Source organism: Phoca vitulina, unplaced genomic scaffold, assembly GCF_004348235.1.
Source record: "Phoca vitulina isolate PV1807 unplaced genomic scaffold, GSC_HSeal_1.0 scaffold65, whole genome shotgun sequence".
In the NCBI taxonomy this organism is placed as follows: domain Eukaryota; kingdom Metazoa; phylum Chordata; class Mammalia; order Carnivora; family Phocidae; genus Phoca; species Phoca vitulina.
In genome coordinates, this window is record NW_022589768.1 from 11,731,094 (window position 1) to 11,758,957 (window position 27,864).

A 27,864-nucleotide genomic window follows, 5' to 3' on the forward strand; every position below is an offset into this window, starting at 1 on the left:
GCCTTAAATATTGGCCTCTTGTTTAAAACTGTATTTGAAGCTGTCGTGTTTCAGTTCTGAACACAAAGGAGCCATACCTTGGTATTTTTTGTAATGGAATTAAATACTGGCCGTACTTCTCCCACAGAATCGAGCCTCCCACCCTATCCGTTGTGAATCAGGCTACCGAGTAGTAAGGCCGTGCTCAGAGCTGTAAGCAGGGAAGGCTGACTGGCTCAAATTTTAGTAGGATGCGCTCCATGTTGTGCTCCTGGCAGGGCTTTTCCTGGCACGTCAAACAATGCTCATCCCATGTGTGATGTTTTCAGAGGGTGACAGCACCCCGCCATAAGCACTGAGACCAAATCCAGTCTGGCCTGAGAGGTCCAGCTGGGGTAGCAGGGACGGATCATGTCCTGGCATAGCTCAGTGCTCTCCGGCAATGCTCTAAGAAGCATTTTCAATCTAAAACGAAGCTTTAACCTAGCTCCAGGGATTCCCTGCTCCTGGAAGGAGGAAATCCACGACGGCTGGGATGCTCTAGCAGATGAAGCCAACAAGCCCCTCCTACCTGAGTTGTTCTACCCTGTTAACAGCACAGGTAGGAGCCAGTGGGAGAGCTGGATTTCTCCATCCCATTTTGTAAAACGAGAACGGCTCATAAGGGATTTTCAGTGACTGGGAGCCATGGACATGAGATAGGATCTGAGGCTTTATCTGTATTTTGGGTGGTTGGGGAGGGAAAGGACTGCTCAGTTCTTTGTTGTCTCTGTGTATCCTGATCCACTAACCGGGACATGGGTGGTGGCGGGTGCTTCTCTTCCTTTCCTGTTGAAGATTCTGCCTGTGGAGACAGATAAAAAGCCTCAGGGGAAGCAGCTGCAGACCCGAGCGGACTACTTGCTGAAGCTGCTCAGGAAGAGTCTGGAGAAGAAGGGGGCCGTGACAGGTGGGGAAGAGGTGAGTGCGGCTGCCAGCCGGGCATCCTTTAGAGGGCCGAGGCTCCGACCCTGCAGAGTTAGGGAGGAAAAAGGCTGCCTGCCCGTTCCAGGCACTGCACAGAATGGTACCTTCCCACAGTCAGGTGTTGCTTTTGAGGTTCCAGTCATGATGGTTTCGTTGGTGATAATAGAAATGTTCATTTGATAATTGGCAAGTTTCTTAGATGCCCATTCTCCTCCAGTTTTGCCTCAAAATAGTCCTCACCTCTGCAGGTGCCATTGGGCCAGACATATGTTGCTGTTTCTTTATGCTGCGTCCTCAGTTTTGGAACATAGTTGTGGTTACTGTATGAATACCACCAGGTTTACCTGGTACAGCTGACTCTGGGCTGCTTGTAATGATGGGTCCCAGAGGTAAAGTATGGATAGTTAGAATCTACAGTTCATTCAGAAACTGACCTTCAGTTACGACTGCCTTACTCAGTACAGGACACCAACGGAAGTTGCTAACGAACTCATCTGAACCTTATCTGCTTTTATTTTCCCAATTTTTCATTTCAAAGTCAGGCCTAGAAAGGTGGGAATCACAGTGAGATGTTACATCTGGTACTAGCAGTCTTTGTTGGGTGCGTGTTCCTAGTGCTCTTAGAGCTCTGCCATTTGCATTAATTTCCCTATATTATAAACAAAATGAATTCTAGGGGAGAAAAATCACCGTAATCACATACGTTGTCCTTTTTCATGTAATAGTGTCATAAGTAGTGTCATTCTTCAGATAACACGTGCATGAATTACACGTTAGGTTCTGGAGGGAAGGATTTAGATTATGTTTATACTTGTTTTAGATTTCTGTGTCATATTAGAGTGGATTGAGAGCGTTTTATCCTTTACCTTAATTTTTAGATAGACCATACATCTGGATTTTTTAATGTTACTCTTCAGTCTCATATATTTATTTGTGTCTTTGTGCATGAAAGTACGTGTCCTTCTTCTGAATTCTGTCTTTAGCGTGAATTCCGAACACTGGAATCAATAGATTGAAGGATGTGGGTGCTTTTATGTGGTGTAGGGACGTGTACAGGGCCTGCGTTGCTGTTTTCCTTTTTCTCCCCCAGGTGAAATTGGTTGCCCTCCTTTGAGTTGCCTCTGAATTTTCTCGTTTGAGTTACATGGCTGTTACTGGTCTGAATAGTCATAACGTTATTTGGTCATGCTTCTTGAAGTTTGTGGTTTTACCGTTTTTTTCTCTCCTTTCCAGGCCAAATTAAAGAAGAGGAAGCCTCGAGTAAAGAAGGAAAACAAAGAACCCAGGCTGAAAGATGAGCATGGGGTTGAGTTTTCATCTCCTAGACACTCAGACAATCCGTCGGAAGAGGGAGAAGTAAAGGTATGCGGCTGGATTTCACTTGAGGGTTGTCGTTTAGGCTACATTTATCGTGCCAGCTGGTGTAAAACCATTCAAATGTGTTTGGTTTACATGCAGAGTCAATAAAGTGGAAATAGAATATATATGTCTCTGTTGACCGTGTGAGAGAGCGATTTGTTCATTTAAGCCAGCCGTCACAGATTCATAGGTAATGGAAGTCAGTGAAGGGGGAACCGTGCAAGGTGTAATGATAAATGGCCCATGACACCCAGCCTTGTGGTTGAAAAAGGTAGGGAGTGGTGGTGGGGACTGTGGCTCTCCAGGGGCCTCATGCCTGTGCAGTTGAGTTCATCGTGGGCCAACAAAGCACATCTGTGGGTCAGATTTGGCCCACGGCTTGCCAGTTTGTGACCTCTCGTTTGAGTAAAGTGAAAAATTGGTAGCATTCAGTGTGTTCTTTCAGTGAGTGATAGCTTTATGGGATTTTATGTCGTTGCCCTTCAAGTGTGATTATACTTTGAGATTAGCTCCAAGAGGATCAGCAGTGGGGACAGAAACTGCATGAATTGTCATGCACGCATAAATTCAAAAAGCAGTAGCAACCGTGACAATTATTAGGTGACGGATTTATAATATATCTGGTCCTCAGTTCTTACCATCTGTGAAATGGGGATGATAATGCTTATGGTTGAAGGGTTGCTATGAGAATTAAAGAGAGGATGTGAGTTGCAGAGCATCTGTTTCTACTGGCTTATCTGGTTATTACCAGAGAGCTTAGAATTGTGTGGGCAAGTGCTTTAGGGCTGTGTGCTTGAAAACAAGCTTCTAAGTGTAGATGCAAGTATGAACCATTGTGGACAGTGCTCCTCTCTCCAGAAAGTAGACGAGTAGATCTAAAGTTTGTGGCAAAAGCTCATAATCCTGTTTGTTTTCTAGGATGATGGCTTAGAAAAAAGTCCAATGAAAAAGAAACAGAAGAAGAAAGAGAACAAGGAGAACAAGGAGAAACAAATGAGTTCTAGGAAAGACAAAGAAGGGGACAAGGAAAGGAAGAAGTCAAAAGATAAGAAAGAGAAGGTATCCGTGTCCTTCTGCTTACTGAGATACTCATAGCCTCTGAAATTTCTTCTAGGATTTAGACAGAGAATGGGGCTTGAGCATCCTGAAATAGTCGTCTCTTTAAGGGTACATCCAAGAAGGAAGGATGGGGCTGTCAGAGGGATGCCTGCACCTCTTCTTACAGAGAGGGGAACATGCAGTTGTGGGGTATTTCTTTTTTTTTTTTTAATATAGAAGGTCTTTAGTTGATCTCTTACTACGTGTTTCAGAGGGGAAATTTTGATGAGATAGGACAGGTGAGAGAAAGCTGCATTTACAGGTAATGATGTGAAATATGTCCATCCTCATATTCATGGTAGAAGAGTACAATCCATAGATGAATTTGAATATTTGAAAAGTTTAGGAGTCAACCCAAATATATCAAGAGAAGGTTTTGGAGTAGAAATGGATGAAAAGCCCTGCTATTATATAATTTTCACTTTGGGACTTTTGTGAGGTTAATTCCAAACCACAGATTCTGGTAGAATGTTGCACGTATGCTTGCTGGCTTCTGATGAAATTTATTTTGCCATTAACCCTAATCATTAAAACATACAAACAAGTAACTGCTATAATTCCACCATCCAGTGATAATCTCTAGTAAATTTCTTGATCTTTGGAATTTTTGTCTTATACGTATAAGTACAAAATGAAGATCAAATCAGATTCTTTGAGTAGCCCTTTCTCCCCCCTGAAGCAGTACATCAGAAACAACTTTCCCAATGAGTAAATAAGTGTTAAAATCACTTTAAATAGATAAAGAAGATTCTCTTTGATTATAACATCTTGGAAGCAATGTAGACTTCCCATATTGAAATCACTTTCACTATCTTATGTTAGGAAACCTGCTATGCCAGATACCTTTGCATTTCTGCTCCCACAGAAAGATACTCTTTAAGGGAAATATTTCCAAAATAAAAGCACAGAGAGCCTTTTACCAGGCATCCACTCGTCCATCACCCAAGATAGAACTGTGGCCAACATTTTTTCATGTTTACTCTAAGTGCCTTTTGTTGGGCTGGTGTATTTTGTGTTTTGTGCACATCTTACCAATACTGTTGAAGCCCCCCCCCCCCAATTCCTCTTTCATGATTTCATTACTCTGCCTCTCTCCTTTTTCCTCCCATGGTTTGAGACCTTTCCTATCCATGTTTTTATACTTCTACTGTATATTATACAGTCATAAACAAAGAGTATTTTTTTAAATGTTCATATACAAAGTCACCTCTATCCTTCTGCATCCTTTCATGGATAAATGAGATTTATTCATGTGGAGTCATGTACATTTCAGTCATTTACAGCACTGTAGTTAATACAGATTCTTAGGTCAAAGTGTACGATTATAAGCTGTTAATAAAAGTTGCTGTATCATACTGTACAAGGGCTCTGCCAGTTTATTATAATCTCCACCTGTTGATGTTTTTGTGCATTTTATGGATGAGGGAATAGAAGCCAAAACAGCATTGTCCTGAAGCTGAAGTTATAATTGGGTGTGTTTGGAGACAGAAATGGAAGTGATGTACGATTAAGCCATTCGTTAATCATGTAGATTTGATTACATGATGTTTCAGAAGACTTTATTTTATCTTTTTTGTAAACTTAGGCTGTCACATTTGTTCTCTGGAGTGATGTGACAGGTAAGATGTCCAGCTTGCAAGGCAGGATTGCACAAATGACAATGATTCCTTGTAACTCTTTTTTAAAAGCCTAAAGGTGGTGATGCCAAATCTTCAAGTAAATCAAAGCGATCTCAGGGTCCTGTCCATATTACAGCAGGAAGTGAGCCTGTCCCTATTGGAGAGGATGAGGAGGATGATCTGGACCAGGAAACATTCAGCATAGTAAGTCTTGAAATTGAGGGGTGCTGGTGTGTGCGGTTACAGCGCTTGCCTTCCCCCGGTCCAGCCACACAGCCTCAGCCGGCCTGAGCATTCGTATGTTACCTTAGAACACGTTGCTTCTAACATCTGAAGACCTTTGGTCTGGACTAGGCAGGCAGGAAGAGATTTTCTTACTCTCTAGTGAGAAGGAATTTTGGGGAATCGATTTCCTGTCTTGTGCTCCTAGGCAGAAAGGCTGTGGGAGTTGGGGAGGCGGGGACGGTGGGTGGCTCAGTTGGTGAAGCGTCACACTCTGGCTTTTGGTTCAGGTTGTGATCTCAGGGTTGTGGGATCGAGCCCCGTGTTGGTCTCTGTGCTGAGGGTAGAGTCTGAGATTGCTCTCTCTCCCTTCCCCTCGGCCCCATGCGTGCATGCGCGCTCTCCCTCTCTCCCTCAAATAAATAAATAAAATCTTTAAAAAAAGGGAAAGGCTGCAGGGGCCCTTAGAGGCATTTGGGAAACAGAAGTGTTCCCTGAGCTAACATTTATTGAGTACTTTCTGTGTGTCAACCCTGAATTTACCTACCATGTTGCAAGAATTGCTTCTGTCTCTGCAGACTTCACATTTGAGTAGGGGAGATAGATAGCCACACGGATCGTGCTCGTGCTACTCTAATGGGCTGTGGGGGATCGTTAGCAGATGCTCTGAAGATCCTGGAGAAGGGGATTTGACCCAGGCAGGGGCTGTTGGGAAGGCGTGTTTAAGGAGGCGATGTTTGAATTGGGTTCTGAAGGAAGAGGGAAAGGTCACAAGAGATGAGGGGAGGGAAGAACATGTCAAGGCAAGGCAGCAGCATGCACAAAGGCCCTGTGGCAGGACCACCTGTGGTGCAACGAGTAGGTCACAGAAGGCCACCGTGGCTGGCGTGATGAGAACCAGGGGACAGCATGACAAGATGAGGCCAGGGTCCTGGCTGAGTGAGTGAGAGCAGTGGTGAGCGTGAGCGTGGTGTGCCTTCCATGCTCCCACACTGCGGTGCTCAGGGCTAAGACATGTCCAGGACATGGTCTCTTTCCTCATACGGGACAGGGAATGTGATGGAGGAGGGGAGCGCATGGACCAGCTCGAGCAGGAATGGAAACAGGCCAGCGTGTCCTCAGGGACCTTAGCCCCTCAGTGGAGCTGCATGGTCTTCATTGTGCTGCTCTCCATGATTCCTCCCACCTCCTCTGCCCAGCCTTCCATAAATCGCAGCTCCCTTGATCAGTTAATTCAATCTCAAAGAGAACCTCGTCTTCCAAATCTCAAAATACTCCTGCTGTGTGGCAGCAAAGGATAGAATACTGACCTCATCCTGTAAGGTAGTCTTCTCTCTCATTGCTCCTTTCTCTGTGTTCTCAAAAATCTGTGTACATACATACGTATGTATATATATATATATATTTTTTTTTTTCTTTGCACTTACCTCATTTTTCTTAATTCTCTGGACTGTTCTGTCCTCAGCTGTCTGACGGCAAGTAGTGGTTCTTATGTAAAGTACATTTAGGTGTTAGAAGTATTTTTAAGAAAAAGGGATATCAGTAAATGCATAAACTGACTAAATGAATAAATTCATTGTACAACCAGCCTTCTGATCTGATCTGTTCTGGTTTTTCCTTAGTCCAGTATTTATAAGAGAAAATCCTAACCTAATGCTTCTAATAATAACCATTTATTTTTAAAAATGCTTTCACATATTGGCTCTTTTTACCATGTTTTAATATTATGAAATCTTTAAAAAATGTAGAAAAATTTAAGAAATAAAGTAGACATTGATAACAGGTACCACGAAGCCTTGTTAAGTGTGAGTTTTTAAGACTCAGAGTAAAGTTGAAGCCCCTGGTGTTTCTCACTCTAAACCCATGCTTTGGGGCGCCTGCGTGTCTCAGTCGTTAAGCGTCTGCCTTGGGCTCAGGTCCTGGGATCGGGCCCCGCATCAGGCTCCCTAGCTCTGCGGGAAGCCTGCTTCTCCCTCTCCTGCTCCCCCTTCTTGTGCTTTCTCTGTCAAATAAATAAAAATCTAAAAATAAAGAAAGAAACTCGTGCTTTTCCTTTCTTACCTCCGCATAAGTAAGGGTAGTTTTAGATCCAGTTACTGTTCTTGCGCTTGGTTTTAGCATTTTATGACTTCTGTTTGTAAAGACAGTAACGACAATAAACAGCCAGGCACTGTTGGTGCATTTTTGTCTTTTTTCTCCACAACAATCCTATGGGGTAGGTAATTCTCTCCTGGCTTACTCAGTAGAGCATGACTCTTGATCTTGGGGTTGTGAGTTCAAGCTCCACGTTGGGTGTGGAGATTACTTAAAAGTAAAATATTTAGGGGCGCCTGGGTGGCTCAGTCGGTTAAGCATCTGACTCTTGGTTTCGGGTGAGGTCATGATCTCAGGGTTGTGCTTTCGAGCGCCGAGTTGGGCTCCCTGCTCAGCGGGAAGTCTGCTTAAGGTTCTCTCTCTCCCTGCCCCTCTCCTCCAGCTCTCCCACTCACACTTCTCTCTTTCTCTTTCTCTCTCAAGAAATAAGTAAATAAAAATAAAATCTTAAAAAAAAAATAAAATGAAGAGAGTCACAGAAGTTGCGTGTTAACATAGTTAAGATGGTAGGGCAAAAGTTAGTGCGCCTGGGTTCTTAACCCTTCTGGACAGCCTCCCGTGTGTCTACACAGCATACAGTATTGCTTTCCATGTTCAAAAACTTCATAAAAATGCCATACTGTGTATATCCTGTAACTTGATTTTCCTCCCGCAGCATCTCTATTTTTGAGGTTTGTCCATGTTGGTAATTTAAACTGTTTCAGGGGTGCCTGGCTGGCTCACTTGGTAGAGCATGCGACTCTTGATCTCGGGGTTGTGAGTTTAAGCCTCAAACTGGGCACAGAGCTTACTTAAAAATAAAAATTAAAAAAAACCAAACAAACCTGTTTCATAGTATTTTATATCCTGACTTCCACAACTCATTGTTTCTCCTGTAGATGAACCTTGGGGCTTTCCAAAGGTTAATTACCAAAAATGGCAGCAAAAGTCTTGTAAATATTTTTATTTACACATGTGTAAGCACTTCTCTAGAGTAGTGTACAGCTTGTGCAGAGCTCTAGGTCTTTCCCTGGGCACGCACATCGACCACTGCCCTAGGTACTGTTGAATTAGCCCTTCCAGCTATGGTGGAGGTTTATACACTCCCAGCAGGGAATTGGAGTTCCGATCGCTTCCCAGTCTCAGAAACACTTGGTTATTTCTGACTTCTCAGTTTTTGCCAGTCTGAGGGGTATGAAATATTGATCAGTGGTGTAGTTGAACATTTGTTTTCGTATCTGTTAGGCATTCATGTTTCCAGCGGATTGTCTGTTGTATTCTTTGCCTATTTTGGGGTAATTTGGTCTTACCTTTTCTATAGCAATCCTTTATGCGTTCATGATATTGATCTCTTTCTTACCCATTACAGTCATTACAGACACCTTCCAGGTTATGGTACATCTTTTTATTTTGTGTACTTCTTGAAAATTGAGGTTTAACTCTGAAAAGTAAACAGATGGAATTACCACAGAGTGATAGAAGTTTGTAGGGTTTTCTTTGTTCTGAAATTTCATGCTCATGTGCCTTAGTGGTTTGTTGTACCAGATAGCTCGTGGTTGACAGCCATGCCCTATGGGTCTGAGTTTTCTTGAATTATTTTGTGGTGATTTCCTCCTAATGCTTAGTTCTATCTTTTCAGAACTTTTTGTTCTGGGAAACGGGACTTTGGGAGTGGTCCATAATATTACTACATGTTTTTCATTTCTGCTTTTTAAATTCTACTTTCTAGGAGAGCCCCTCCACTTTCTCACATTAGTATTTCTTTTAAGCTTTTTACTTCTCTTGTCATGTTTTATATCCATGATCTTCCCCTCCCCATGGTTCTCTGAATGTTTTTTTTTTTATATTTCCCTTTAACTTGTTTTCCATTGTTGATGTTAGATATTTTTTCAGATGACTTGTAATCATTGGTTGTCTGCACACACATTTGGGAGTAGGGCACTAACCATCCGACCCGAAGCTCTGAGCATGTGGGTGGGGCTTGGTCGACTTCCCGTGTTTACTCTCTGGTGATGTCGCTGCGCTGCTTCATTGGGAGGCTTGCACTGGGTAGTTCCCCCTCTTAGAAGGTCAGATTTTGTGGACAAGGACCCTCCAGTCTCCTGAGTGGAGGGTGAAGGCCTGGCTCTCTTCATTCTGGAGTCTGGGAGGCAGAAGGCCAGGCGTGGGCTCCTCTAGGGTGTGTCTGCTCATACGCTCCTGCTTCAGTACGTAGCCCAGTTCAGACACCGCTCCTTTATCTTCTGCAGAGAATAACCTCTGTACCTTTTGCTGGGCCCAGTTGGAAGTTTGGGTGTCTCTTGTGAATCTGGGTATTTGTTACTTCTAAGCATTGTTGGAAAAAACCACTCAGTTTTAACTCTCCTACTTCAGAGGCACCTAGTTTGCCTCTGGGGTGGAATGTGGTAGTATAAGCCAGGTTGGTTCTCATCTCGGGCCTCTTAAGTCATTTCTCTTGCTGCCAATATTTTGTTGCTTTTGTTTTCTCTTTCATTTTCCCTTGTCTTTGTGGGTTTTTTGAAACATTCCCTTTACTGTTGTTCAGTGGAGTTGGGCGGGGGAGAAAACAACTTTTGTGTTCAGCTCACCATCTTTATCTGCAAGCCTTTCCCCTTAGTTTCTTATATGCCCAAAGGACTTGTAACCATTTTATCGTGCAGTTTCAGATAGTTTATCTGGTGGTGGGACGTTTCTGGGTTAGGCCTATAATCTTGCTTCTCATTTTATCTTCATAATGGCCTGATGAGGCATCATCACAGCCCTCTTGCAGACGAGAGACAGCATTTGGAGCTATGATAAAAGGAAGGTACAGAAGTCATCACTCTAAGAGATGCTGTTGGGACCTGCACCTCAGGTTTTCCTGACTTTACATTTATGCGTGTTCCCTGGGCTTTAACCCGTTCCTCCCCTAGCGGTAACATGCCGTGAGGGTGGGCTGGGTTTTCTCTGGGAAGTTAGGGCACAGGGAACAAAGACAAGATATCTTTGCTGCAAGTGTTTTATGTCTCTATTCTGTTGGCCTGTTCCAGTGCAAAGAGCGGATGAGGCCTGTGAAGAAGGCACTGAAACAACTGGACAAACCCGACAAGGGGCTCAACGTGCAAGAACAGCTAGAGCACACCCGAAACTGCCTGCTCAAAATCGGAGACCGGATAGCCGAGTGCCTTAAAGCCTACTCAGACCAGGAGCATATCAAACTGTGGAGAAGGTAAGTGACCTCGGCCTCAGATTGCCTGGTGTGATTTGACAATGTGTGTGTGGGGAGGGTTCTGTGTTTGTTTTATAAAAGCTGACATAGCCATCTAATGAGAATTTTTTCCCCCCGATAAAACCCATCTATTGGCAACGTACCCGCAGGTTTCAATTTCATTTTCCTGCAATAGCCATTCCACTGAGACAGTCTTTTGAATAGGTAGGATGATGTCATTATTTTATAAGAGAACAGCAGGGAGACTGGATTTGCTGGCCTGTTCTCAGAGCAAAGACTTGGTCTGTAAACCTGGAAGGGATAAAAATCATCTAGTCTCACTACTTCACCCACCTCAGGTTGATAGATATAATAACTATTTGAATAGTTCTCTACTAACACATGAGGTGAAACAAAGATTAAAATCACCAGAACTATGATTTTTCCATTCTCTCTGATAATTGAAGAACTCTAGTAGTAAGTTGTATTAATGCAGTTTAATCCAGAACTTTAATTTGTAAGGCGTATCATGGCTCGTATATAGTCATTTATATATTCATTTTTGATTTTTTAGGAAAACACAACTGGAATTTCTTTCTCAAAGATAATTGTAACATTAAGTTTCTTTGCATAATCCAAAGTGACTTTGAACTCATGTACTTCATGGTTCATGTAATTATTTGGTATAATATACCCAATCACAGTGGATTGGTTTTGAGTGAAAAATGGATTTAAGAAAACTTTCTGTCATGATGCTATCCATAGCATGCTTCACACCTATCAAAAAAATTAAGTTTCAAAATGTTATTTTTGTTCCCCTTTATACTGTTACCAACTTCTTCCTGTGCCTAGCCACTGAGCTGTTTTTCTAGTCAAGTTAATCCCTGTTGGAAGAGAACAAAAGGTCATCCTAATACATAGATCTCTGAAGCTAAGCTTCCTGCCGGGCACTGGGGCCTGTGTTGAAGTGTGCGGGGCACTGTAGACCTGGCTAACAGTCGTTCATAAGAAGGTCCTTGCCCCTTCCAGAGACACTGTCCATCCTGAAGTGGTCATTGCACGACCAGGTGTGGTAGGTGTTGGAGAAGGAGGAGGGGCCTGCAGAAGAGCAGTCAGGGAGGATGCTCTTCTGAGAGGCAGGCAGGTGTACTTGAGCTGGGCGTGGAAGAGTAGGGCGGACTTGCTTAGGCTTCGGCACAGGTTTACAGGTGGGCCGGTGAGGGGGGCTGGGAGGTTTTTAGGGTTTAAAGGCAGTTCGTTAAGACCACTGAAGCCCATTCTAGGCGATCTTAAAAAGGAAGGGAAGGTGCAGCAGGTTTACTACTCCGGGAGCCAGTCCCATTTCTGTGGGTGGCATGACGTGGTCAAAGAAGGAGGTGACACTCCTTCTCTAGCTCACTGCGAGTACCGCCGCCTCCTTGTTCTAGATGCCTGTCTTGTTAGTCACTCTGCCATCCAGGGTAATGCCTTGCTAGGGTGAGTGCAGTGGCATTGCAGGGAGGTGCTGCTTGGAGTTTTAAGGAAGAAACGAGAGGTCTTGGTGGTGACAACTGGGACGGAAGAAGGGACAGCAACATGGGGATGCCCGAATGTATGTAGGTCCCAACCAGGAAGATGGTGGTAATGATGGGTTGTGTGGCTGAATCTGGAGGTGTGGAACGTGGAGGAAGACTTCCAAGACTTTCCTGGGTGCCGGTGAAGTAAGGGGTTTTAGGTGGGAGACAGAGCCCTCGTCTCCAGACCCATCGGCCACACTCTGTTGACATTGGCATCTGAAGATGTGTTAATGAAACACAGGCCTGAAAGAATGTTTCTGTTATTTAATTTCTACACTTGGTCGAGTATCCATGGCAGAATTCAGTAGCTTGCCATCAATAAGGAGAATAGTAAGTCATTTAAAGAATTCTATAATTTGCTTAGAACTGTTGTTTTATTTTTTTATTTTTTATTTTTTTTTAGGAATCTATGGATTTTTGTTTCCAAGTTTACAGAATTTGATGCTCGAAAATTGCATAAGTTATACAAGATGGCTCATAAGAAAAGATCTCAAGAAGAGGAGGTAAAATACAAATTTAATCCTAATTTATACAAACAGATAAAAACTAGTTCCACAGAAAAATTCATTACAGTTTTTCCCTGGGGAGATGGTCATGGGATGATATTGTTGGTGCTAGAAGGGTCCTTGGTTCTCCGCCCTCACTACAGATGGGGTGGAGGTGCCCAGCACGGCCCTGCCTGTCCCCGCCTGGCCCCGCCTGTCCCCGCCACAGTGTGCTCTGGTACGGTGTTAGCTCTGCAGTCTCTCGGCACACTCCCCTAGTGGTGAAAGTAACAGTGAGACTGGACGGGTGAGATAGCCAACGTATTAGAACCAAAGCGTATTAAAATTCTGACAAGGAGTTGTTACCCTGTGTTCCTATGTCCCGGAATCACTTATTCACCAATCTTGTGGTAGCTTATAAACGTGGCTCCTGACTAGTAACAGGGTTGTGGGCAGAAAATACTTTTCTCTTCTTTTCTGGCCATGTATACCTGGTGTCCTTCCAGCTTTCGTACGTAGTGTCTCAACTGCTCATGTAAAGGAGCAGATAGGAGAAGGTACCCAGAAGTTCCTTCCCTTCTCTGGCGTAGGGGATGGGCACATAAGTGACTTTGCTGATTCTGCAGGGGCTGTGTTCCTTGTGCCTGCATGCCTGTTTCCAGATCTGCTGACTTGCCATGTGGTCCTTACCCAAATCAGCCACTCAGGGCCGATCTGTGAACATTGAACACCTCCGCCACTAACATGTCAGCTCCATGAAGGCAGAGATGTTACATCTTTCATCCTCTGCTATGTCCTCCGTGCCTGGAATGGTGCTGGGCACGGGACAGGTGCCCAGAAGTATTTGTTGCATGAACTTAACACTATGCTTAGCATTGTGTGGGACTGTAGAGTAGTACTCTCAAGTACTTTCTAATTTAATTTTACATGGAAGAGTATGATATAGCAGTAACATACAGAAATAATATATTAATATCACTGCATGTTAATGTAAATTTTAAGCATTGTAAAAGTCCGAGAGGATAGTCAGGAAGAGCCCGAGGGGGGAAAGACCCTCTAGTGGGGATTGGAAGTTCCACACGATGAAGTCAGACACATGATGGTCAAGGGCCACGTTCGTCTGAGTCTCCGAAGGAAGCATCGCTGAGTGAACGTGGTAGTCCTGCTGCTGGGTGCTGCTGTCCCAGCTGTGCCGAAGGACAGGTCCGATTTGTCAGTAGACAAAGCAGTTCTGAGAACTCAATGAGGTAATTAAGGATTTAAACATGTTTACAGTGGAAATGACTTAAACGTCCAACAATAAGGAATAGATGAAATGTGTCATGATATATCCATACTGGGGAGTTACTCAGCCATAATAAAATAGTGCAAATGAGTGTTTACATGAGAAGATGTTCACAATACATGAAGTGAAAGAAGAATACCAAATAATATTTTTGTTGTTAAAAAAAAGCTTAGAAAGACATGGACCAAATTACAGACATTAATTCCCTTGGTGGTGAGATTTTAGGTCACTTTGCATTTCTTATTTTTTTCTTACTGTATTTTCTATTTTTATGTCACATTTTACTTGTGTGGTAAAGAAGCAAACAGATGTTTAGCTTGACTTTGGCGTAGGAACTAGTACCCCCTGGGCTAGTCAGGGCTTGTTGGTTCTAGTTAGTCTAGGAAAGTTGGTGGTCCTAGTTTTACGCGGTCCAAGCTGAATCTCTGAGAACGCGCACGGCCTGGGCATCTGTTCCGCGCATGCCCGGTGGGGTGGCACCCAGCAGTCCGTGATCCGTGCTCACAGGACTTGCCAGCGGGGGGTGACTTTCTTGTCAGAGCAGCACGTGCTGCTTTGAGAGACTGGTGTGCTGCGGGAGCTCAGGGGAATTTCGGAACATGTTTTATAAGTATGTAATAGATGGCGGGTTGGAAGCCAAGAAAGGAATACTTAGAGGTGGTGATCTCTGTACTGTTCTTGGGAATTCCGCCGGGGGCTTAAGATGCTTTGGTTTCTTTTTATTCTCAGGAGCAAAAGAAGAAAGATGATGTGATTGGTGGTAAGAAGCCGTTTCGACCAGAGGCCTCGGGCTCCAGCCGGGACTCCCTGATATCTCAGTCGCACGCCCCGCACAACCTTCACCCTCAAAAGCCTCACTTGCCTGCCTCCCATGGCCCACAGATGCACGGACACCCACGAGATAACTATAATCACCCCAACAAGAGACACTTTAGTAACGCAGGTAGGTCATTAAGTGGAGTTTTAAAAGGAGATGCCAAAAGAATCACTTTATTTTCCGAAGATAGCAGCTAGACCTTTGTGCTGTCTTCTCCTTCAGGACTTTGTCTTCTGTCTCAGTGAGACAGAGGGTGAAGTAAAGGTCCAAAAGGCCGTTTGTTACTCCAGCTTGAAGAAGAACATGGCCACCATAAACAAGTAATAGGCTGAGATGAGCAATTTACATTATATAGGATGGTGAAATGGTTAAAACTGTTAATACTGAAAGAGCCTTGTAAATTGACAACAAAAGAATTAGCAAATAGAAAAATGGACAGAGGTTAGGAATAGAGAATTCATATAGAAGAGGAAGTTCAAGTGGCCACTATGACAAGGTGACCAGCACTGCTCCTAGGGAAATGTAAATTAAGGCAATAGCAAACTAACCAATTTTTTTTGCCCATTCAGATCAACAAAAATTAAAAGGGTGGAATACACAGAAATTGCTAACAGTGTGAATTGCTGCAATGTTTCCAGAAATTAATCTGAAATATCTAAATACATAAGCCTTTTTTTGGTTTGTACAACAATGTATGAGGATGCCATTCCAGTCTTAAAATGGCAGAAAGCTGGAAGTAACTTCGATATCCATTAACAGGAGAATCATAAGATAAATAGTAGGAGGGACACCTGGGTGGCTCAGTCGTAAAGCGTCTGCCTTCAGCTCAGATCATGATCCCAGGATGCTGGGATCGAGTCCCACATCGGCCTCCCTGCTTAGCGGGGAGCCTGCTTTAAAAAAAAAAAAAAAAAAAAAAAAAGATAAATAGTAGGACACTGGTGCTCCATATTATCTATTATTAAAAAGAGTGAGTTGGCTTTAGAGATAAAAAAGATGAGAGAGAAAGCAGCAACAACAACAAAATCTGTGTATGTCTAGATTTATTAAGGTGACATTCACATAACATCAACTTTACCATTTTATTTTTATGTTATTTTTTTAAGTTTTATGTATTTATTTGTGAGAGAGAGCATGAGAGAGAGAGAGCAACCAGGAGCAGGGGTGGTCGGAGGGAGAGAAGCAGACGCCCCGCTGAGCAGGGAGCCTGATGCGGGGCTCCATCCCAGGACCCTGGGATCATGACCTGAGCTGAAGGCAGACACGCCCCAAACTTTACCGTTTTAAATATCCAGTTTAGTGGCATTTAGTACATTCACAGTGTTACGTAACCACCACTTCTGTCTTAGTCACGAAACGTTTCCATCAGCTCAAATGGAAATCCCACATCTGTGGGGCCGTTTCTCTCCAACTCCTGCCTGCAGCCCCAGTGTGTATTCTGTCTGTCTGGATTCATGTGTTTGGGACACTGCCTGTTAATGGAATCATACTATATGTGTCGATTTCTTTCATTTGGTATAATATTTCCAAGGTGTATCTACAATGTAACGTGTGTTAGTACTTCATTCCTTTTTGTGGCTGATTTGTATGGACACAGGTCACAGTCATCCATCCGTGGGTTAATGGACATTTAGGATGTTTCTATTTTTTGGCTATCACGAATAGTACTGCTGTGAAAAATCTGTGTGTAATACGTATTTGAGGACCTGTTTTCAACTCTTTCAGGTATATTCCTGGCAGTGGAATTGCTGAGTTATATGGGAATTCTAATTTAATTTTTTGAGGAACCACCAAACTGTTTTCCGTAGTATATGTTTGAATAAGCATAGAGAAAGATGTGAAGACACACCCAGTACCAGTGACCTCAGGATGTTGGGAATGGAGGGGTGATTGCAGGAAGTTAATAATTTCTCCATCTGTTGTTTTACTGGTTATACTGAGCATGGATTTTAAAGATACAAGTAAGAAGAAAGGGAAAAAAGTGTATAGAATCAAAGCTAAAAGTATATGGAATATATAGAAATCATAGTGTAGGATTTTGCAAAGGGTCATGTATTCCATAATAATTAGGATGAAGTGTTAATTTCTTTCTAAACTTCAGTTCTAGGATTTCCATTTGATTCTTTTGAAAAATACATTTCAGTCTTGTAAAATTCTCAAGCTTTTAGAAAACTTGATTTTCTCCATCTTTTCCTCTTTTTTTGAACATATGAATTATAGTTATTTAAAAATTTTAACCTGCTAACTCTAGTATCTGAATTATTGTGCGTCATATGTTGTATGTTTTATTTCTCTTGGTTTTCAGTTCTACAGTCCTGTCTTTTATGCCTAATTATTTTTGATTAAATGGGAGAAATCTACGGGATGCCTGGTGGCTTAGTTGGTCCTGGGTTCAGGGGTCCTGCGATCAAGTCCACCTCCCTCTACCCCTCCCCACCGTTTGTGCTCTCTCTCGCTCTGTCTCGCTCTCTCAAAATCTTTAAAAAAAATAAAAGCGGGAACCTGTGTTTTAGAAATTGTGCAAGCTCCAGGTGATGTTGCTTTTCCCCAGAGAGGATTCATTCTTTCCTCCCCTGGGCACATGGAGTGTGAGGCGATCATTCTGATCCAGTCTGCCGCTGGTCCCCTGTTGGAGCTTGGCTCTTCTGAGTGCTCAGCAGAGGGCCCGTAGCAGCGTTCTCTGCCCCCTGCCCTTCCGCAGGCTCTGAGCTTCAGTCTTGGTTTTCTCAGCACCGTGAGACCGCCACAGGCTGCTCTGCTGTTCCGAGGGTTCCAGTTTAGGTCTTTAGCCTTCTGCTCCTTGCAGACTCAGCACATGTCCTAAGGGAAGGTTGGTTGTGCATTTGAGCCCCTCGGCTCTGCCATGCCCCTCTCGCCTAGAAGGCCCTCCAGAGGCTCTGCTCGTGTCCCTGGTCCTGTGCTGGGAGCAGCGCAGATACTCAGCCTCTCACTGTGCGCAGAATCACAGCCTCCCTGCCCGCCGTGGCTTCGGCAGTCACCTCTACCTCTGAGCTTTTCTGCTCTGTGGAGTCTTATTCCTTCTAGTCCTGATGGCTCTGGCTGATCTTTGGTGTCTTCCGGCAGGTAAGTTTTGCTTACGCGGCCTTTCTCACTGTTCTTGGCGGAATGTAGTTCTGCTGCTGTAAACTGCCCGGAAGCAGAAGTCCCATGTCTTCTAATCTTAAAAATCTAAGTAGTTCAGAATTAACTGATCCCCATTTGATTGACAGGGAAAAAGGTGATTACTGTACAAGACGATTGGACGGTGTTTCCGTGTTCGTAGATCTAATTGTATTTGTCCTGACTTTTCCTTGGGATCAGACTGGTTTTGTGTTATTCATGTGACGTCACTGAATTTATATTCTGATCCTTTGAAAGAACTCTTCTTAGTGCACTCACTGTAGTCTTTTATTTAAGTCTTGGATTCTCACCCATCTCCTTAATAGCTCAGTACTTCCTAACCAGCGACCTACCTCATGGTGGGTTCAGGAAGAAAGAAAAGCACTGTTTGGTTTCTCTGGAAATAAATGGCTTGGCTCGAGTTGTGAGCATCTCCACTATCCTGCAGACACTGACGCCCTGTTTGAAACACTACTTTCCATTCGGTTTGAAGCCGTCTTCACGTGATTTGTTTTCATGTCGTGAAGGTGTCTCTTTTTTGTTGTTGTCCATTAAGTTATTAGGCTGAGTAGTCGACGTTTTTTACTTGTCGGTTCTCTGGCCTGACCCACCGTGGGTCAGCAGTGACTTGAAGCCGCTGGTTGACTGCATGTTACTTCAATGGTGTCAGATTCCGAGCTGCGCAGGTTCCTTCAGGGTGTTGTTCTCTGACTCTATACAAAAATGCTTAGAAGAGCAGCAAAATGAGTAGAGAGACACCTATCTGGTGGCTTATTTTTGGTGTTAGCGTAGTTGTGGATAGAAGATGGATTTCCTGTGAGGCCACATAGTTCCTTCTGGTTAAGCCTAAGGCTGCCCGTAACAAAGAACCACAAACTGGGTGGCTTAGAACAACAGAAATGTATTCTTTCACACTTGCGGAGGCCAGAAGTCTGAAGCCAGGGTGTCAGTCGGTTGTTGCTTCCTGGGAGACGTGAGGGAGAATCTGTTGCCAGCCCTTGTCCTGCTGTGTAGTGCCTGCCTGCTCTCCTCGGTGCTCCGTGGCCGGTGGCTGTGTCGTCCCCGTCTCTGGCTCCATCAGTGCGTGGCCTTCCTCCCTGTGTCTGTCTCAGACCTCCCTCTGCCTTTCTCTTAGAAGAGTATCTGTCATTGGATCCAGGGCCCAATCTAAACCCAAGATGATCTCATCTTGAAATCCTTAATTACATCTGCAAAGACCCTATTTTCAAGTAAAGTCACACTTACAGGTTCTAAGTGGACCTATATTTTGGGGGTCACACTTGAGCCCACTGTAGCCTCCATTCCTGGACTTCTGTGTGTTCACTACCTTTTCTGATTCAAATAAGTGTGATTCTTCTCAGGGGAAAAGGGAGGCTGAAGAAGCAAGAACATTTCAGTTTGGCCCTGCCCTTGAGAGGTAGCATACTGATCCAAACCCAGAGTGAAAGGAATCACTTTTTACAGGAGGAGGTTCATCTCTTTGGTGTGGGCTGGGAGAGAGTAATACAGTCCGTATGTCCAGTCTGGAAGTACTTTCAGAGACCGGGCACAGCTTATGGTTACTAGCAGGTAGGTAAACTTCCGACGTGTGAGCAGAGGGCACTACCTCGCGGCTGTGAAACTCCCCAAGTTCTGTTCTCTGAATTAATGTTTGGTTTTGTTTTTTTTTGAGTGAAATCTCGTTTTAAGGCTCTGCCGCAGAATGGAAGGTAAAGAGGCTTGGAGAATAAAAAGCCATAGTTCTTCGGACTTCCTAAGAGAAAGGCCATGAATTTTCTTTTGCCTTAAAATTTGAGGAGAGAATGTTGGGACTCCGTACTGGTGTGTTTTCCCGCAGCAAAGAGGCTACGGAGGAGGAAATGCAATGTCTGTTTCTGTAACACGTGTCAGCCTTTGAGTTTAAACTTCAGTGGTTGTGAAATTCAGCCATTTGTTGCAGTCGTGAAACTGTTCTTTCTTTTCCTGCAGATCGAGGAGACTGGCAGAGGGAAAGAAAGTTCAACTATGGTGGTGGCAACAACCCTCCGTGGGGCAGCGACAGGCACCACCAATATGAGCAGCACTGGTACAAGGACCACCATTATGGGGACCGGCGACACGTGGACGCCCACCGTTCCGGGAGCTATAGACCCAACAGCCTGTCCAGAAAGAGACCTTATGACCAGTACAGCAGTGACCGAGACCACAGGGGACACAGAGATTACTATGACAGGTGGGCGGAAGGTCCTGCGACACCAGGCGCTGATCTCTGCCAGGAGCTTTACTCTTGGAGGGGCAGAGACAAGTGACACACGCATTCATGTCTTTATTAAATGTTCGTTGAACGTCTCATTGTGTGCCAGGCATGGTCCCTAGTCTGAGCTGATGTTTTTGCTGTCAGGGCATCCTCAGGGTATTGGGGAGGGATCCTGGTGTAGGCAGCTGACACCACGTGCTGAGTGGATGGTTGAAAGTAGAGGTTTTTGAGGTTTTTCCTGGGGGCTGAGGAAGAGGAGAGGTTGCTGATTCTTGCTTTGGGCCCTGGAGAGTCTGCTAAGGGGAGAGAAATGGAATAGGTATCACAGGCCCAGGCCGAGGGTCGGCACCCAGAGAGGGAAGCCCAGAAGATGAACACTTTGGCTAGTAAGGGCTTGAATGCCAAGTTAAGGTCTTAAGTTGTGTTCTGTGGGTCATAGGGGGCCATCTGTAGTTCCAGGAAAGGTTTTCTGCCTTCCTCTGAGGAAATGTAGAGAAGTGGTAGCCTTAAAATACTAGAGTCTGCAACCAAATTATTAAGCTTGGTGCGAGGCTCTCAGGCAGCAGGATCCTGAGATGGGTCCCAGCCCGTGGTCCTTGTCTGCCACAACCCCACAGTTTAGGGGTGAAGGGCTTTTTGAAGTCGTACCCTGTCTACAACTGTACAAGACCATTATGAGCCAGTTAGCATTGTAACCTGTGAGAATAGCTATGGGAAGGGCTGAAGAGGTTTTATTTATTCTTCCTAATTTTAGGACTTGACTATATTTTAACCTCACAGCCGCTTTGGTCTTCCTTAGGCTAACGACATGCTTTGGGCTTGAATTTAAATTTGGAAAGTTTTGTATAAACATCTCCTCTTTTTTTGGAGGATCTGGTAACACATTAGCACAGTGGCTCTAGCCAAGTGGCCGCTGTCTCCTTGAGAGGGGTCTGTGTCCCCCTCACCTCCCACCCTTCCGTATCGTCTAGTCAGGCTCCAGTGGGCATTTGCCCTGTATTTCTTTGTCTAGATCTGTATTTCCATTCAGTATCACTTTTTTTTCCTGCCTGAAGAACTGTCATTTTACTATGGGTCTGCTGGTGATAAATTCTTTCAGCATTTCTATGAGAAAGTCTTTAGTTGGCGTTCATGTATGAAAGATACCTTTGCTGGGTATAAATTCTAGATGAATACTTTCAGCACTTTAAAGATGTTCCTCTTCTGTCAACTTGAACTGTTTCTGATGAAAAAATCTCTCATCTCTTTGTTTCTCTTTACATAACGTGTGTTTTTTTCCCTTTATTCCTAGTTTTTATCAATGATTATAGTGCATCTTGCTGTATTTTTCCTCGTGTTTGTTTTGCTTGGGAAGTATTGAGCTTCTTGGATCTGTGGGTTTATCTTTCTTATCAAATTAGGAATATTTTTTTACCATTATTTCTTCTGTCCTCTTTCTCACCTCTTTTGGAGATTCTAATTACACCTATAATTAGGCTGTTTGTATTGGTTATTTTTTTAAATTTTGTTTTCTGTCTCCGTTGGATAGTTTCTATTGCTGTGTCTACAAGTTCACTGAGATTTATTTTTCAATGTCAACCTGCCTTGAGGCCCATCTAATATGTTTTGCATTTCATACATTGGAGTTTTATTGCTAGAAGTTGTATTTGGGCATTTTTTTTTCCCCCCAATTTAAATCTTTCTCTAACCTTTTGAAATCTGGGATACAGCTTATAAATAGTTTTATCCTTGTTGGCTAATTCTACCATTTGGGTTAGTTTCAGTTGATTAGCTTATTTCCTCATTATGGTCTTAGTTTCCTGGTTTTTTCCATGCCTGGTAATTTTTGATTAGATGCCTCACCGAGTGCCAAGTATTTTGTATTCCTGTAAATATTCTGGAGCTTTGTTGTGAGACACAGGTTACTTGCAAACAGTTCGACCCTTTCAGGTCTTGCTGTTAAGATTCTTTGGGCAGAATGGGAGCTGCTTTCTGGCAAGGGCTAATTTTTCCCACCAGAGGCAGGAACGCTTCATGGTACTCTACTGATGTCCCTTGAAACTTGAGGTTTTTTGGTATAGCTGGTGAGAACAGGGCACTTGCACCTCCAACCTTCTGGGTGGTTATTTCCTGGCCTTGGGTAGTTTCTTCACATGCACACCCTGAACGGTGTTCACCAAATCCCCAAGGGGAACCGTTTGCAGGTCTTTGAACTTCTTTCTGTGTGCAGAATTCTCTTCTGCGTTCCATTCTCTGAACTCCAGCTGCCTTGGTTCTGCCCCTGCCTGTTAATTCTGGAAGTCTCCCTCCCCCTGTGCGGAGGCCTGGAAACTGTCTCAAGGCAGTGAGGGGTTTATTATGAGCTTCATCTCATTTGCTTTCCATCCCTCAGGGAATCACTGTTCTTTGTTTACCTGACATCTGGTGTCTTGAGAACCATTGTTCTATACATTTTGTCCCCTCTCTCTTTCTCTCTCTCGTTTAATGAGGGGAAATTCACATAATATGAATTAATTATTTTAAAGGGAACAATTCAGTGATATTTAATACATCCACAATGTCATGCAACCATCTCGGTCTCAAGTTCCAAACACTGGTCACCCCAAAGAAAAGCTGCATAACCATTAAGCATTCACTCCATTCTGCTGTCTCCCCAGCTCCTGATTATTACCAATCTGTATTTTGTTTTTATGGATTTACTTCCCTTAGATATTTTGTATAAATGGAATCATAAAGATGTGGTCTTTTGTGGCTGGCATCTTTGAACATGTAGCATCATGTTTGAGTCTCATCCACATTGTAGCACATGCTGGTACTTTGTTTCTTTTCGTGGCTGAATAATATTCCATTGTGTATTTTTTATCTATCCATTCATTGATGGACATTCAGATTGTTTCCACCTTTGGCTCTTGTAAACAGTGCTCTACGAACATGGGTGTAAAAGTATTTGTTTGAATACCCGTTTCAGTTATTTTGGGTATATGCCTAGGAGGGAATTTTTAGTTATATGGGAGTTCTGTGTTTGACTTCTCCACGGTGGCTGAAACATTTTACCCTCCTACTAGCAATGTACCAGAGTTGCCATTTTCCCACTTCTTTGCCAACACTTACCTAGTGTGTGTGTGCGTGTGCGTATGTGTTTGTATGTTTGTTTAAACGAGGCCATCCTAGTGGGTGTGAATCGGGTAGCTCATTGTGATTTTGATTTGTTTCGTTAAAGATGTTGAACTTCTTTTCATGTGCTTAGTGGCCATTTGTAGATCTTCGGAGAAATGTTTGTGTCCTTTGCCCATTTTTGAATTGGGTTGTTTGTCTTTTTGTTGTTGACTAGTACCAATTTTCTTCTAATAGGATAACAAGCAGTTTACTGTGGTGCTAATTAAAAATTTTAATATTCTTCACATTGAGTCAATTTTTAAAATAATTTAATTAACCTTTCATTTATTGTTGACTGTTTGGGTTGATTGTGGCTTTTACTGTTACTAATAACTTCTCAAATAATTTCCGTGGCTCTTTTTCTCCTGGGCCAGGTCAAAGAATGTGAAAATGTTTGTGGATCTTGCCAGTTTTCCTGAAGGGAGTACGGCTTTACAAAGCCACCAGTGATTCAAGTGTGTACTTGTTTCATGGCAGAGTCGAGGCTTATGTCATTTCATAGGTTGTGTTTTGCCAATAACTATAAATAGCCCTTTGTTACTACTTTTGTGGGTTTTTTTTTCCCCCCCGTTTCCTAGTAATGTAAGCATTTGTAGACTCTCGAGTCCTTTAGAAGTGTCCTTGAATATGAGTGCATGAGGAAGAGCCGGTGGATGAAGAAGAAAGGGATGGGTTTGGTCTTTTCAGCTAATCCTTGCATCTCCATTTCAGGCACCATCATGACTCTAAGCGGAGGAGATCCGATGAATTTCGGCCTCAAAACTACCACCAGCAGGATTTCCGACGAATGTCTGACCACCGCCCCCCTATGGGCTACCATGGCCAAGGACCTTCGGACCATTACCGCTCTTTCCACACAGACAAACTGGGGGAGTATAAACAGCCCCTGCCTCCCCTGCACCCTGCAGTCTCAGACCCTCGCTCGCCCCCTTCTCAGAAGTCTCCCCACGATTCCAAGTCACCCCTGGATCACAGGTCTCCTTTGGAGAGATCACTAGAACAGAAAAACAACCCAGATTATAACTGGAATGTTCGGAAAACATAAAGGACAGCTGGGCAAGAAGGGGAGAGCAAGAGTCATTAAGCACCTGGATATTTTTGGTCTGATCCAGTAGGAGCCAGTTACCTAGACCAGCAAGCGGAGTTTCTGGACATGCTGCTGCCAGCTTGCCGGCGGAAGGAGCACTTCAAGGAGTGGGGGCCTTTCACTTGGTCCAGCTTGGGTTTGGGTCGCCACTCCTGCACTTTGACACCCCATCCCATTCCAGCCTGGTTCTGGCCTGTCACTGCGATGGGTGCTAGGAGGGAGAGGTGACTTTTGTGTATGTACCAGCTTCGTGGGCTGTATTTCCCCAGGGAAGGAAGCCTGGGTGCGGTGGGCTGGGTAGGAGCGTGTGTGTGCAGGCTGCCGGGACCTGCTGGGACGGCACATAATTTGCTTCACTGTGACGTGACGGATGCTGCTGACGGGGAGCGGGGCGTGGGTCTCGCCAATGGGACTTGAAGGGGAGCAGGTACGCTCCTCAGACGTGTTCTTGGGAGAAACCGCACACTCGGGCCTCAGCCTGACACCTGTGTTGCAGGAGGACAGAGGGGAAGAGCTTCCGCAGCGGCCCCTTCCCGACCAACACTAATTTTTCCCACACTATCTGTATATTTCAGAGGCCTGGTCTCCGGAGTGGGCCGCCTCCGCCCTGGTGCCAGGGGAGTGAGCGCCCGTCCGGCAGACTCCTGAGTACTGTGAGTGGGGCAGCACTGGCACCGGCGTGGGTCTTCCTTGGTTGAGAGTGGGCTGACAGCGGGGCTGGGGTGGGGGCAGTGAGGCCAGGGGCTCGGAATCCCCGGTGGATTTCTGATGGGGGACGAGAAGTGCCAGTCCAGGGCCGGGGTGGAGGGGGGGCTTGCTGCTAGCAGGTGCCCAGGTGCAGGTGAGGAGCGGGTTCCGGGGAGGGGGCTCTGGGTGTTGTGCCCGCTCCGCCTCTGCAGCTGCCTTGTAGCGACTTCAGTTCCCTTCGCACGGCGTGAAGACGTAGACGGCGTGTGGCACAGCATCTGCTGACGCCGTGTGGCGGGTGGGCAGGTGAAGCTCAGTGACTGTGGGAACAGGCTCCTACGGCTAGTCGGGCATCAGTAGAATTGAACTCCGGTGTTTTTTTTAGAATGAGATCAAAGAAAGTATAAACCTGAGTTAAAAGTTTTTGCAAACTAGGAAGCCCCCAAGGACAGGGCACTGCGCCGACAGAGTCCTGCCAGGGTTGAACGGAGTCAGAAGGCAAGTTGGTTGCACCCAATTCATCAGGCTCCTTTCGTTCTGATACTGGGCCTTCCGTTTTATTCATTTTAGATATCACCAGTATTGTTTGAGTATCCAAAGGCCTTTCTGGATGGAATAACTGACTTGAACCTACACCGTGCCTAAACGTGTCCAGGCTCAGAGCTGGTGAAAACCTTCCCGTTGGGCACACACAGGGTTAAACTCCCTGAACTAACCTGTGAGGACTTCATAAAATGATCATCACTTACTTGCCGGTACCCTGGGCAGCACCATTCATGCCTTTACTAAGAAATCCCCAAGTCCCAGCACCCCCGCGGAGCAGAGGTGGCTTTGGTGGGTCATTGCTGCCTGCTGTATGCAGCGTCCTGGGGCTGGCCGGGGGGGTTCCAGAGCAGAGTCTGGGTCCTCACAGCTGGTGCTGGGAGCTTCGTGGGCCTGGCCCCATCCTTACTGATCTCCTCATGGTACTAGGGTTGCTCAGCGTGGGCTCGTAGGGGGTCAGCAGGCCTGGGGCACAGCCCAGAGGGAATGCATAGGCGCCCCTGGCCACGGTCATCCCACTGTGACTGCTCGGGGGGAGCACGTGTCCGCGTTGGCCGCCACCAGCTTCGCTTCTTGCCGCCAGTACTGACGCTGCCCTGTGTTTTCTTGCCTAGGCCGAAGAGGAAGGCTAGATTGGCTTGCCTGGTCCTTTGGGGTTGGGGGGGAGGGATGAGCCCCAGCATGTCTCTCCCCTGGGAAGTCCGGCTGTGTCCTCTGGGAGGCGCGGCGTCCCCCTTCCCTTACAGGAGGCCCTGAATTTCAATATTCGGCAAGGGTGATTTTCTCTGAAGTTGGTAAGAAATGTGAGTTATTCCCAAAGATGTCTCATGAAGAAAAAGGAACTTCCTTTTGTTTACATTCAGGACTTTTAGTGCCATATGATGTAGCAAAAGGCAATATTCGCCAGATCAGTGTTAAATTGATTATAAAATTACAGTATCCCCGTAAAAGCAACTACTTTAGGTGTTGAAGTATGTTTGAAGAGTGGGTTGGGAAAAAGGCATTTCCTCATTGACCTGAAGCAGTATATTGTATGCTTTTATCACAAACACATTTGCACAGGTAGGGATTCTCTCCCTTGTGGATGGGGTAAACTGCCCCAGGAATCGGCGAGGGTGGTATTGTGCGGAGCCTGGCTTTGAAGGATTTAATGATTGGGTAGAAACAGCAGGGGTTGAGGAAGAGGGTGGGGAGTTAGCATCACCTGAGATCTGAGTAGAAATAGCCTGCGCAAGGATGCCGTGAAAGTCCAGGCATGCACTGTGGTCTTTTCAGAGACTGGAGAGAAACAGCTAGGCCCTCTGCAGAGCCCGATCTGATGCCCCCCCCCTCCCCCCCGGCCCCCAGCCCCGGTCATTCCTTTAACCCTTCCACGGGAAACCAGAACACTTCTCACGTCGTGCTGCAGACATCGTAGCCTGATGCCCGAGAGCTGCGTCAGGATGTGCAGTGCACACGCGAGTCAGTTACGAATTCACACAGGGACACTGGAATCCTACAGACCAAAATCCACTCGTCAGCAGGAGCGGTGGCCCGGGGCCCAGCGCCAGTGGTCTTCCAGCTTGTTTGAGGGCTGCCGTGTCGGGCGGGGAGAGCCAGGCCAAGGGTCCAGGCTGCTTTAGTCCGTCCGTACCCCACACGTTTGGGGACGGGTGGTTTTTCTTTATTGTAAAATTGTGGACTTTTAAAACCTGTTGACTAAACAGTAATTAATTTATATTTGTGAAAAATGCCACTGTCCTAGTGATTTCTGATGTAAATAATGTTGTTTATATAGTATGTATTAAATTTTCCTACATTGTAAAACTGCTGTACTTTTGATTCTTGTATATTAAAAAGTGTTACTAAGGATTTTTAGAATCGGGCGAACACTGTTACATTGCGTGGCGTCGGCGTGAACTCTGACTGGCTACACCTCTGGCTGCTGCCTTCCCTTGGCCGCTGGGGCCTTCAGACTGCTTGCCGGCGTCTGAAATGGAGCCTCTTAAAAGTCTCATCGGTTTTCCTTCCGGCACCAGCGGTGGCGTTGGGCCCAGGACCTGACCACCGCAGGTTTCTGAGATTGTCTCTGAGCAGCCCCCGCCGAGGGTAACAGCCCCTGGCCGAGCAGCTCGCGTCCTCAGCCCGCGTCCCTGCACCGGGCGGGGTGAGGAGGGGTGAGCCGGAGGAGCTGCAGCCCCTGGTGGAGCAGAGCTTCCCTTAGCTTCCCACGTTGCCGGTGCCGGGGATGGAGCCCGGGAGCCCGGGAAGGTGCATTTGAAGACCCTTGTTGTCCCGCCCCACCCCCTCCATCCAGAGGAAGTGAAAACACCGTGTCAGCCAGCGCACTGCCTTGAGAGTAATTTAACAGTTGGGTTATATATTCATGAAGGGGGAAAAAGGCATTTTATAATGGAAACACTGACACAAA

At 45.2% G+C, this 27,864-nt stretch overlaps 1 protein-coding gene across 8 annotated transcripts in view; it reads left to right on the top strand.

Annotated features, from left to right (window-relative positions):
- Positions 1-27,647, top strand: part of CHD2 (chromodomain helicase DNA binding protein 2) — a 134,696-nt gene extending 107,049 nt beyond the window's left edge. For 6 of the 8 annotated variants that reach the window (XM_032391984.1, XM_032391986.1, XM_032391992.1 and 3 more), the window contains 9 exons: positions 817-939; positions 2,179-2,307; positions 3,223-3,363; positions 5,091-5,225; positions 10,346-10,524; positions 12,463-12,562; positions 14,559-14,772; positions 19,735-19,978; positions 23,849-27,647. In XM_032391984.1, the coding sequence (XP_032247875.1) occupies positions 817-939; positions 2,179-2,307; positions 3,223-3,363; positions 5,091-5,225; positions 10,346-10,524; positions 12,463-12,562; positions 14,559-14,772; positions 19,735-19,978; positions 23,849-24,182 (1,599 nt within the window). In that variant the 3' untranslated portion in view covers positions 24,183-27,647. The remainder of the gene's footprint in view (positions 1-816; positions 940-2,178; positions 2,308-3,222; positions 3,364-5,090; positions 5,226-10,345; positions 10,525-12,462; positions 12,563-14,558; positions 14,773-19,734; positions 19,979-23,848) is intronic. The other 2 variants (XM_032391990.1, XM_032391991.1) reach the window with 1 other exon arrangement.
- Positions 27,648-27,864: the final 217 nt, after the last annotated feature.